The sequence below is a fragment of the Numenius arquata genome, chromosome 2, assembly GCF_964106895.1.
Source record: "Numenius arquata chromosome 2, bNumArq3.hap1.1, whole genome shotgun sequence".
In the NCBI taxonomy this organism is placed as follows: Eukaryota; Metazoa; Chordata; class Aves; order Charadriiformes; family Scolopacidae; genus Numenius; species Numenius arquata.
The window spans coordinates 121,114,212-121,127,484 of record NC_133577.1 but is presented as its reverse complement, the minus strand read 5'-3'; the positions used below and the strand labels follow the sequence as shown (position 1 = coordinate 121,127,484).

Here is a 13,273-nt window from a genome sequence, read left to right as displayed (position 1 = left end):
CAGTTAACTCATTTAGTTGGGGGTGGTTGTTGTTTTGGGTTTTTGGTTTGTGTTTGGCGTTTTTTTGGTCTTTTTTTTTTTTTTTTTTAAACTAAACTGTGCTTCCAACATTTCTCTAGTTATTAGGTAATAAATGAATCATACGTAGCATTCTAGATCTATTATTTTCCCCTGGTAGAAGTGTTTTTACTATGAAAAAAAATATTCCTAAATTACAGCTGACTGTTTCACAAATGCAACTTTTATAAACCTTTATCCTTTGGCATTTCCTGAGCTGATGTGTCAGTGTTCTGAGGATTCGCATCTGGCTTTGCTGGTCACGTAAGCTTACAGTCCATGCAACTTTCAGTATCTACAGTCTGGTCTAAGCTTTAGAAAACACTTGGATGGAGTTCTCCTGCAAACTATTGTAATGTCACCTCTGTCTACCCAAGTCACAAATAGAGTCCTGAAGAAAAGGTAATCACCAAAATGACCAAAATGGAATTAAAAAAGCCCCACCCCACTGTAATGATTTTAATGTTGTAATGAAAGGCTTTTGTCTCACTTCTAGGCAAAGGTTGACCAAATTAACTAGAAATCATGTTTTTCATCTTCAGTTAGAAAGTAAATTAAGATCAGTGGAAATTTCACATGCAAAAGTGTATTTTCACGGCAGAAAACTTTAGATCTTTGGAAATTATGGAAGCAATTTATATGAGAAAGAATACAAAAGTAGTGATCTTGAAAGTGCTTAATCCAGAAGATATTTTCAATTTTATAACCCAGAGAGGGAATTTATTGCTGGTGTTACTGTTATATCACCAGCTCGGTGATGAGAATATCAACACAAAATATCAGAGCCCTGTTTTCAGTTTTCTGTCTCTCTTGAGGCACATAGAAAAACTGTTTTCCACCTCCTAGCAGGGAGCCCAAAACACTAGGCAGTTCTGGGTTTCGGTGGCTGCTCCATTTTCTGAAGCTGTGGCTGTGTGCAATCTCGGTGCACTAAAAAGAGAACATCATGAGTTATATGTCTTTATAACTTTGTGGTTTGGATTCTCACACAGGTTTTTAATTCCTATGCCAAAGACTGTTTATATATTTTACAAGAAACATTAATTAGAAAAAATGCTTTGTGAATCCAAGTCCTTGGACCATACACAAAAACGTAGGTGTCCTCTCTTCGGGGGAGTGACCACAAGGCAGCATGCTGCTTGCAGCTTGTGCTCCATGTCATGAGTGCTAGTATGCTCTATAGCCAAAATGCTGACAACAGCTCATATACAAAATTTTCGGCAAAAAAGTCAGTGGAAGGAAGCATTCAGAAAATAAATATGTTTTTAAGACTGAAGAGACAGGAGGGCATTGTAACTTTATTTCCAAGCACAGAAGGCAGCATAAAACATTGTGGCTTACAGCCAGGGCTGTGAGAAAGAGATGACAGGAGCAATTAGGGATTAGAGATGGCTCAAGCTGCAAAAATTGGATCTGGATTAAGACTTCAGGGACCCCAGGACTGGTTTGAAGTTGCTCACATATGTGTCTGTGGTTTTGGCTTGAGACAATTTTTAGTTAGAAGAGAGGATAAAAGGACAACTATAACAACAATAAAGAAGTGTAGGATGAAATGAAGAAATGGAAGCAGTGACAACAGATATGAAAAGAAAGAAAATAACTGTTACTTTGGCATGGATGAGGACATGGACTACAGGGAAGACAGGAGCAGGGAGTTAATACTGTTTTTTTAAAAAAGGATAGCTCCACTTCTGGGGGTGAGCTATTGGGCAGAGAGGTGCTGAGGCCCAGAAATGAGCAGCCTACATAATATCAGTCATTCAAGAGCTGCTGAGCTATATGGAATTATTATAGTAAGGACAGTGCTTGGTTGCTGCCTATCTGATTTCCAACCAACCCAGATAATTTTACCATGGACTTAGCCTTGGCTGTCAGTACTCATAGGCAATAGGCAGGGGTGACTAGAGCCTGAAAAGCCCTAAGAGAAGTCAACAATGGCCTGGGTTTGATGGGAAACAGCAAGTAATGAAACAGCAAAATTAAGAATCTAGGTGTAAAATGAATCATTGCATTGTGCCTACAACTTTTGGGAAGGCAACAAATCGAACCAATATTAGTTTACTTATCCTTTAGAAGCAGAGATTTCAACCGCCCATTTGAATGTGTACTTCTGATTGAAGAGTTATTTGTTGAATCATAGTATGTAAACAAATAAAAGTGCCACTCAGTTTAAGCTTAATATTTATGTAAGATAAAGATGTTTACAGAAAGGAGGCAGTAAAAAGAGACTGATATTTGGTAGCTGATAAAGTGTTACCTTCCATTTTCCTTTTCACAGAAGCACAGCAAGGGTCCAGCATTCATCACGTAGGCAATGGCTTACTCTACATTTCCTCAGAAAGGATCCTTTTCTGCTGTAGATGTGCAGGTTTTAGGTGACAATGAGTTCTTCAGTACTGTGATTCTTGAGCTTGATCAGATCTTGAGTCTGATTTATTTCTTCACTTTCTCGTATGTTTTTACTGAAAAAAGACCCGAAGCACTAGAAATCATTGGGTGGGATTTTCTTCCATGTTTCATGTACTGTGAGATAGTACATCGAAGGAAACATGGAAAGAAAAGAATAATCACTATCCTACCACCCAGAACTGTTGATTGCATTGGTGCAGATAGGGAAGCCTGGAGACAGTGTAACTGAGCATGAGCAGCTTCTCCCCATAACGTCACACAAGTTTCTTACTGACGTTTGCAGAATTGTATGGATCATGTTTAATGAGGACTTTTCTGTGTTTAGAACACTTTCTTTACTGGGTTAGGCACCTCTTTCCTTTTAAAATCTACTTTTAAAAATCTTTTGCTACAAATCAGGGTACGTTTTTGTTCTGTGGACACTAGAAGAGACATCGCAACAGTGTAAGCAAAAGTAGGAATTTTCCTGATGAAGTAGTTTGGACTCTTCTTTTCCAACTATGTCTCTTTCTGAAAATACATAGATAGTATTACCATGAAAGCACGTGAATACTCTAGCAAAATCCTTACCTTCTTTTACGTCAGTAGGAGTTTCACCATTGACCTAAAATTTGTGCAGGATTTTCTTCTGGGTCATTGGGATTAAAGACAGAAATAGTACTCTAACCGGTTACTTCAGCTGTAGAATGACTCAAGGCCCCTGCTGATTCCCTCATGCTGGCATTACTGTGAGAACCAGAACTGACAAGACTATCTGTGGCTTTACACACAAAGCTCTGGATAATGTTTCATCTCTTTACTTAAGCATCTATGAACGCTTGAGCTGGCCCTTCTTAATAAAGTTATGTATTTTGAAGTACCAAAATAGGGAAAGTTTTATTGAAAAAAGGAAACCTTTGCATTTTGGTTGGAGACTTCAGAGTGAACACATGACGGTGGAAATACTACTAACAGGAAATTCTCAAGTAGCTGTCTGAATTACATGGTTAATTTGAATCATCCAGAATACAAAAAAAAAATTACAACAAAGTTCAAAGGTAGCAAAATGCTCCTAGACAATTACCAAATTCTTCTATTCATAATGAAGATTCATATAAGAATGAGAAGTGATATTTAATTAATAAATCATAAATAGTATTCTTTTATAAGGTGATATTTTGTGTGATCTTCCTTTAATGGTACTTTTGATCTCAGTTCAGAATGATAAAAGCTGAACTGGAACGAAAGGAAAAAAAAAAGGATACTTCTAATATGAAATTAAAGTACCTACCTGCATAATAAGGATTGCTTATTGAACTTACATTCATCTTCTAACTTAATGACTTTCTCATTGGAACAAGCCCTTGGATTTGCAGGTCTTAATTTAAGTTTTAGAGGAATTTCTAGGATAAGGATGGGAATTCAGCCTCACTGATTTTTAGCTTCATCTTGACTCCACCTTGTGAGAGAACTGGTGAGTGTGGTCTCAGGTCTCTTCCACCAGTGCTATGCACATCTCCTGTTCGTGCTCAGAGTTATTAAACTTTAGATAATTGGCTATGTGGGTTACAAGAGTAATTAGTCTCAAGAACAAGACCAGTACTGACTGGAGATGACTATTTAACTTGTAGGCTTAGACAACCTGGGCACTTCAAATTTGGCGACTGCATTACTGTCTGCAGAGCACGCCTCCTCAAGCTTTTGCCTGTCCATGTGTGCATCCAGCCCACCTCTCATTCACTTGAACGGGGATACTCTTCCCATAGTGCCTGTTCGTGGAAATCACCAGCTGAATGAAGGATTTCTTGAGCCTTTTTTGCTAATTTTTAAGCTTTCTGTGAGACTCAAGAGCCAGAACAGGATAATTTGTTTCTGATGGCATAAGTCCTCATAATTTCAGAATTAAATTTCAGAATTTTGGGGAGGGGTGTGTGTGTCATTTTTGACATTTGAAAACTAGATGTTTATAGGAAATGCAGGTGCCATAGAAGGAATAGTTTGGGGAGGGTTCTGTGGACCTTTTGGAATGACAGAATTGCTTTATTAATTCAAATAAAAATATTTTATTGATCTTTTTCATCACTAGAATTCTTGTTGAGAGCTGCCACAAAGCAGTACCAGCAGCTAATCCATCACACATTGCAGATTTTGAAATAATTTCTCTCAGCCATTATAACGTTAAGTCTTTTCAGTAGAGGTTTGGCTATGCAAGTATTCATGTCAATGTGAAAGTTAAGTTTGTCTGGTTCCTTTAACCAGAACATTTTGACATGGACAAATTGTTGTAAAATCTGATCTACAGATAGAGGTCACTGTACAGACACATAGTGTAAGGTTTAGCGATGAACTGTGTGTCTGTAGATATACAAGAAGGAACGCTCTGCAAAATAACTCTAGGGCCTTGCTTAAATTGATGCATTGGTTATTTCATTTCATTTCAGGCATGATTTTAAAAGAACCCAGAAAACACACAAAGACACATAAACTCCAGCCTAGTTACTTTTTCCCTAGTGTGACTGAGTACAAAGTAGATGTACTATATAATTCCTTACGGTTGAAATAGTAACTTGTATATAAATAAGGTCTTTGTAGTAGCTTGTATTAGGTTAATTTTTATGCATTGTTACTATTATTTAATATTTTATGCTAGAGTTATATAGTTGTGATTTATTGATTTACTTAGGAAATATTATGCAACCAGGATGCCATACATATGCTGAAATTTATCATGGTGGGTAACTATTTTTTTCCAAATTTTACATCACATCTCTTCCCTTTTTAATAAAAGTGTTGCTTTTAAAAAAAAAAAAAAAAACAAAAAATAAAACCCAAAACAAACAAACAAACAAACAAACAAAAAAAAAACAAAAAAACAAACCAAAAACAAAGCCAAAACCAAAACCATCCTAATATGTGTTTGAATGTGGTACAGCAATGTCCAGTCTAGTCATCTTAGGAGCTATCTTAGAGTATAATTCCAATTTTTTTTCATATATTAGTGATGAAGTAAATCTGAAATACGTAGCTATGTACTTCTATTAGGTGTACGAATTTGGTTTTTTGTTGTCCAATTATTTATGAAGTGAATAATAATGATTAACAATGTAGTTACTAGCTGCAAGCCTGTTTGAGGAATGCACCAGAAAGGGTACATTTGTCAGGCACCTTGTGATACTTGCAGTGCAATGTCCTTTTGATTTTGGAATGAGCGTGGAACTCACAATCCCATTGAAACTGGACAATCTTTGCAGACAAAGTGCCTTGGGAAGGAAGGACAGGAAACACATTTAACCATTAAAAACTGATGTAAAAACATCAACCCGATCAAGAAAAAAAAGGGAAATTTTCTCCTGCATGGAGAAATGTATAATTCAACTGCACAACTTGTTGTTATCTTCTGACAGGGAAGTGATCTTTAACATAGAAGATTAGACAGCAAATCAACCAAACCCATCTGTTATGACATTTGGTTTCCTTAAGATCCATATTCTCTGCAAGTTCATAGAACTGGCTGAAGTTACCAGGAATGAACTATATTATGAGTAACACGCAAGTATTTTTCTAATCACTGGACCATTTGAACAAAACTTTATTAACATACTTATTCCTGGCAACTAATAATTTTAAGGTAATTAATAAAATTAGTCTTGTGAACAATAGCAATTACCAACAGATGGGCAGTTGCTTACAAAAATATTGTGTTGGGAGCTTTTTGGGACATTGTAGAAGTGTTCAGCTCTTGCTGAAGTATATTTAGTTTTGTACTACTTTGTATATATCTGATGCAATATCTGTGCCATTAATTTGCAATTATGAAAATTGCATAAGAAATAAAAAGAGTCTTTCAAGTTATGTGAATGAGTCATTTAAAAAACCACTGTTTTTCTGAATTTAGTTCAAGACAGCCCACACCAGGGTGAATGCAGGGTATATCAACATCTGTAAAAGATCTTGAGTCTGATGAATTTGTTGGTCTTTAAAACATTTGTCTCTCTGTAGAGAATACTGATCCTTGATTTCCAAAAGCTGGGCTGTTTTTTTTTCCCTTCTAACTATATGAGGCATAAAAAGAGAAGCTTCAAGGAGGATTTAGTGCATTACTTCATAATAGGATTTATCTGGGGTTTTTTTGGTTTGTTTGGGTTTTTTTTGTTGTTGTTGTTTTTGGTTTGTTTTTTTTTTTTTTTTTTTTTCCCTGCATCTTTTTTCCTGTGACTTGATATTCTGGGAGTTCTTTGGAGAAAACCAATTGGGTTTTAACCCTGCAAACATGTAATAACATGTTTAACAGAATGCACATGGGTGGTCATTTGGTTGTGTAAAGCTAAGTGAATGAGAAAATATTTGTTGAAATAGAAAGAGTAACCAAGAATATCTCCTGACCCTGAACAATATAGCATAGGCCAGGTGTCTCACTAAACAAAAGCTCTTAAAAGTTGCAGACTTTATAGATTCTTTGCCTGCAAGTGGATAAACCAGCATAAGCTCTAATACCCATCTTTATTTCATGGATGTTGTGAATATGAAGAAGAGAAAATTATTCTGTAAGAGATATCAGATTGACATTTTAATCAAATAACACCAAATAACTCACCAAATTACCTCAACTTGAACGGCAATATAGAGTTCAAACCTGACATCTTGAGCCAGGCTTACTAAAACAGCACTTCTTCTCTGGGTCTACAGACGAAAGCATTGTGAACAACACAGAGGCAGCAGCCGAGACATCAACTTGCATTCAGGGGCAGGGTGAGGGTTACCGTGGCACAGTTAACACCATATGGAGTGGAATCCAGTGCCAGCGATGGGACTCCCAGTTTCCTCACCAGCACAACATCACTCCTGAGAACTTCAAGTGCAAGTGAGTAGAGCCATGTGGGTATTACTGCAGTGGGAAAAAAGCTTAATTTTCAAAAGTTTAGAAATTCATGGCACTGAAGTAAACTATAGGATTCCTGTTCCTGCTCTGTGACCTGATGTATTTACTGTACTTGCTGATGCTGAAAACCACTTGAACATGAAAAAATCAGTTCTTCAGATCTCAAAATATTAGTTCTAGATTAATTTGTGTGAAACTGTAAGGGGTTTTATGAACTTTTTCTTCAAGCATGTACACACCAATTTAATTGATTGTGAAATGTATGGATGTTTTTCAGACTGGAACCTGAATCCCAATAGTGCTGGTACCTTGAGGGACATGGTTTAGTGGTAAATTGGCAGTGCTAGGTTAATGCTTCGACTTGATGATTTTAAAGGTCTCTTCCAACCATCATGATTCTATGATTCTATGATTAAAATGTCCTGCACTTGGGTCAGTATGAATACAGGCTGGGCGATGATGGGATTGAGAGCAGCCCTGCCGAGAAGGACTGGTAGATGAAAAGCTGGACACAAGCCTGAAATGAGCACTTGCAGCCCCGAAAGCCAACCGTATCCTGGACTGCATCCAAAGAAACGTGGCCAGCAGATTGAGGGAGGTGATTCTGCCCCTCTGGTCTGCTCTGGTGAGACCCCACCTGGAGTACTGCGTCCAGCTATAGAGACCCCAACTTCAGGACATGGACCTGTTGGAGCAGGTCTGGAGGTCACAAAAAGGATCAGAGGGATGGGGCATCTCTCCTATAAGGGCAGGCTGAGAGAGTTTGGCTATTCAGGCTGGAGAAGAGAAGGCTCTGGGGAGACCATATTGCAGCCTTTCAGTATTTAAAGGGGGTCTACAGGAAAGGCGGGGACAAACATTTTAACAGAGTCTGTTGTGGTAGGACAAGGGATAACGGCTTTAAGCTGAAAGAGGGAAGATTTAGACTAGACAGATGGAAGAAAATTTTTACAATGAGGGTGGTGAAACACAGGCAGAGGTTTCCCAGAGAAGTAGAAACATTAAAAATCAGGTTGGACAGGGCTCTGAGCAACCTGATCTAGTTGAAGATGTTCCTGCTCATTGCAGGGGGGTTGGACTAGATGACCTTTAAAGGTCCTTTCCAACCCAAACTATTCTGTGGTTCTGTTATTCTATACTATTGTGTGTCTTTCATGGAGGTAAGTACTTGTTCCCAGTTTGGTTACTGACTTCAGCTTAATATGTCCTAAATGTTACATAAGTGTAATCTCATTGGCGATACTTGACGTTTGTAATATTTGACAGCCCTTCTTTTATTTTCAATCTTTTTAATCCTTTTTCTGTCTCGTTACTAAATGTACTGGCATGAATAGGACTGCTTTTATCCGAAGTACCACTGGTCATGCAACCTTTCTGTACAGTTCATAAACTCCCAGGATGTGAATAATCTACTTTTTTTAAGCAGTTACCTTAGTCATGCTCTTTCGGTCCTTTTTTTCACTGAGCGTGGAGGAAACCTAGCTGACCAGTAGGGACCTACAGCCTGGTTTGTACTCAATGTCTTTATTGATGGCTAAATATCAGTCTGTGTTTGTGTTGGAATTTAATAGTGCTGATCTTTCAAGGTAAATAAAAGACTTCAGGCTGAGTTTGGATTATCTCTCTAACAATAGTTGTTTGAGCAAAACAGTCAGGTTTGTTGTCATAATCCTTTCACTAGTACTGTTCAGCTTATTGATCAAATACTGTGCATTATAACACATCTACTGAAAATGCAACAATCATCATTGTAATGGAAAATAGGACTGATCCTGAATCTCCTGTCAGTCTCAGGACCACCTTTCACTTGCCTGGAAGTTAGTGCTTGAGCCTGATCCTACAGGTTTTTCTCAGACAAACCACCACTTAAACCAATTTGTGCTGTACCTCTGTAACGCTGCTGCAGGATTAGGCCCTCGTGCAGTTTTAACAATGTTCCTGGCAGCGTAGAGGGGCTAACAATATTAGGGCTGCTTATTCTGCTGATGTTTGAGAGCGTAGTAGCCGTTCAGGCCAATTGCATGAGTAAAATCAATAGAACCACTGGTACAACTCTTCAAAACTCGCTCACGTAAGAATGACAGTTTAAGGCCCATTCTTTCCATAGTCTATTATCAGTAAGCACTGCAGATGGAAAGATACAGTGAAATACGGAGATGCACAGAACATGGGAACAACTGTCAGGAGATGGGAAAATAAAACTTACATTTAAGAGGTTTGACCATTTCATGCAAGCTGTGAGACACATTTAAAGATGTTCCCTTGTGGCTAACTTTTACTTTAAAGGTAACAGCTGTATAGAATTTCAGCATACATTTTTTTTTATATTCCAAGATTCAGTTTCTTAAATGAATCACTGACAGTCTACAGAACCCTGTTTCCCTAAACTGAGCAGAACCATTCAAAGTACAGGGAATTTTAAGCACTTTGGTAATGTTTGTATTTAAAAGCACTTGTAATGGATTGCAGGTGTATCCAATGTCAGCTAGCATGCAAATTTTGTTGGAGAATCCTGAATAAAAATAAGCTATACTGAAAATATTGTTAATCTTCAAATGAAATCTTATATCCAGTCAAAACATAGGTCCACTGAAAACGTTTTCCATAACTATATTCTTATTACAATATTTTTCTGGACACTGTGTTTTTACTGTCTCCTTGTCTCCTTGCACTTGACACTGATCAGTAACATACAGACCTTGAGGAGCCTATATTATTGCTAATTCATAATAAAAAGCAATAGAATGCATCAGTGGTTTTAGGTTATCCCTGCTCTGAGCTAAAATATTTATTTTTATAGGGATTTGAGGGAGAACTACTGCCGAAATCCAGATGGATCTGAATCACCCTGGTGTTTTACCACTGACCCAAACATCCGTATTGGTTATTGCTCCCAGATTCCTAAGTGTGATGTATCAAATGAACAAGGTAACAGAGGGAAGGGCGATAACATGATTTTACATGAATGCTGTACTCTTCCAAACGGCAGATAGGCAGGCTTGAAAACTGGAGAAGCTGCTCTCAGTACATCTGTATTACACCTGTGTAGTTCCGCTTTGGCTTTATTTGCATACTTGGGATTCATCATGGTGTAAATGAGATTCATTTCTCAGTTCATGTTTCCATTCCAGCAGGGAAAGCTGCAGCAAAGATTTGTTATTGGATCTGATTTTTAGACAAGGTGAACCTGTGTGCCATTTTATATTAGCTGGAGATCTGCTCCACTGTCTTACCTTTCTTAATTTGAAAGACATTGTTCCAGAGCTGAGATGATTTCTTTGGCTCACAGTCTTTTTATAATTGCATATGAGGCTGCCAAATGTCATTTTTTAATTTATTTTTTTCATATACCCCCTTGTCTAAAAGAAGTTGAGCCGAAAAAGAACACATGGGACTTCCCATATAGCCTTTTATCTTCAAGCTGTTACCTCTGCCTGCAAAGTCCACTCTAAGTCTTCAGGAAAATGTTGTTTTTCCCTTGAGGTCTTGGTATTACTCTAAGGAGTATTATTGCATCCTGAGAACTGATGTCAATCATGGCATAAACTGAGGCTAAGGCCTCAGACCTATGACCCTACATCAGGTTGCATTAAGATCTCCATCTTTAAATTTTAGCCATTTTTTCTCTTAAAATCTAAGGAGTTGCAGTTGCAAAACTTCTGTCAGAGAAAGGATTAAACTTTGACTTTCATTCCGTGTTTTTTGTGAAGTATCAATTATCAAAAAGTAAAAATACTGATGAATATGGAATGAAATGCTTTATACAAAAAGTCTTTATAGTAGTGATAATTTTAAACAATCCTCTTGAAAAGTCTCAAAAAGGCTTGTGATAAAATCTTATGAATTAAACATGACTTCTGCTGGAGTGAACAGGCAAGTTTTTGAATTACATTAAAATCAAAGTGATGTTGATTTTTTGATTTTGCCAAAGTAGAACTTAAGTCTAGAATTATATTCTGTTGTCAGTATCCAGAATCTACATAATGGTAAGTTGTTTCAAATAGGCTGTGTCTGTTTTTTTGCAGAGGGAGGGTTAAGGGGCCATTTTTGCTTTGTTTTGCGTAAAACAGCTCCTGACAACTTTTAGAATATTTTGTGTGACCCTTCTAAATTAACCATAAACTAACTATTTACGAAATAAATTTTACCAGTTTATCTAAGTGAGACAAAATTTAAAATGTTACTGTGTTGAAAATTAAGGCCTCAAGCAGGAGATTATGTATCTAAATTTGAAAATTTTCTCCCATTTTCCTTCTAATTTGATTTATACAAGTGTCTGATTTATATTGTATAGTGCTTGCTAAATATAACACTTGTCTTTAATTATTTGGATTACTGAAGGAATAGTTTTCTTTTCAGTGTTGCACAATCACCCTCCATTTCTTTTTGTCTCAACATTCATATTCAGATTGTTATCGTGGCAATGGCAAGAGTTACATGGGGAATCTATCCAAGACAAGATTTGGGCTGACTTGCTCCACATGGGACAAGAATATTGAAGACTTACGTAGGTGTGTACATACGAAATAGAAAGAGATGGTTCAGTGAGTCCTGAATAAATACTGCCTCCAGATGGCATCTTCTTTTCTTTTACAGTGATTTTAAAATAGCCACTTATGGCCTGGAGTTTTTAGTATCTATTTTTTTTCTTCTTTTTCTGTTTTTTTTTTTTTTTTTTTTTTTTCTCGGTGTTTAAATATATTACACAACATGTCTTTGTTCGAGCTAACCACTAATTACAGGGTTTGGGATGTTTCTAAGTGTTTAGTTTACTGACCTGGTTTAGCCCATCTTTGTCCTTGAAAGTTTAATGAGAGGACAGCAGGAATAAAGCTGGAAATTGTTATCTCATCATCTCATCAATCTGATCTAATAGCTCATGCACCTTCAAGCAGGAGGGTGGACTTGAAAGCACCTAAGGTCCCTTGCAACCTGAAATTGAATCATGAGTCTATCACCTAATGACACTGATGTCAAATGATGTCAAAATTAATGTGACTTGAAATTTTTGTTGTTTATCATTATTTTGGCTTCATATTCAAGTAGTGGAAATGGCAAGTTACTTTCAATTTATCTGTTAAGGTAAAAATGAATCAGCAGTAAGTGTAACAGAAGTTGTGAGTTTTCAAGACTCTTTTCAGTTATGCCAGGATCCTCAGTGTTGTCTTTCCTGGTTCAGAGGAGTAGGTTAATAGACATCAGGAGTGACAAGAACAATGACTTCCAGGTACCACACAAAGATAGAGATTCATCAAAAAATTTTGCTGTGTATGAGATATTACACAAATTAGCAGCCCAGACAGAAATTTTTTTCCTTCTGTTTTCCTTTAGTTTCAGAAGATCCAATTATATCTATATGATGTTTGGTACTTTTTCTTGAGTTAGTGCTTATGATCACCACAGTCATAGTGCCCAACACATTAGCCACTGCCCTCTGAAATTTGGCTGTCCCTGATTCCTGCTGCTGACCTGATGGTCAGTCAGGTGAAAGCATGTAAGTCAGTAAATCAGCCTTTGGGGAAGCTGTATGGCAAAAGGCAGACTTTGGTGGCACAGTCTGGAACTACCAACTGAACTAGATGTGGTTTTCCCTACACAGGGTCAGAGACAGCATACATATTCCAGTGTCTTGTCCATGTAAGGAAGGCAGAGGTTAAAGTTCATGACTCCTGAGAGCTCTGATAAATCTTCAATTAGCTGTGAACGAAACAGCTTGAAGCAACTGGATGCTTGATGCAATTGCATTCATATAAGCTAGAGCACAGATCAGCCTTTCTTCTCTTACTCCCACAATTTTCTATCTGGGAACTTCTTTGGAGTGTTATCTGTCTTGCTTCAGCGGTTACTCTAGTTATGGGTGTGCTAGAAGCAGCATGTATGGTTGGTTACAAACTAAACATGCAGCTGTAACCTAGGAATCCTCTATGCTTCTGTCTGACAAGTCAGAAA

General features: G+C 37.3%; 1 protein-coding gene across 1 annotated transcript in view; it reads left to right on the top strand.

Moving 5' to 3' along the window:
• Positions 1-13,273, top strand: part of HGF (hepatocyte growth factor) — a 48,560-nt gene that overhangs the window by 23,356 nt on the left and 11,931 nt on the right. Inside the window, exons 8-10 of the mRNA XM_074167712.1 lie at positions 7,132-7,306; positions 10,125-10,252; positions 11,733-11,835. Coding sequence (XP_074023813.1) covers positions 7,132-7,306; positions 10,125-10,252; positions 11,733-11,835 — 406 coding nt within the window. The remainder of the gene's footprint in view (positions 1-7,131; positions 7,307-10,124; positions 10,253-11,732; positions 11,836-13,273) is intronic.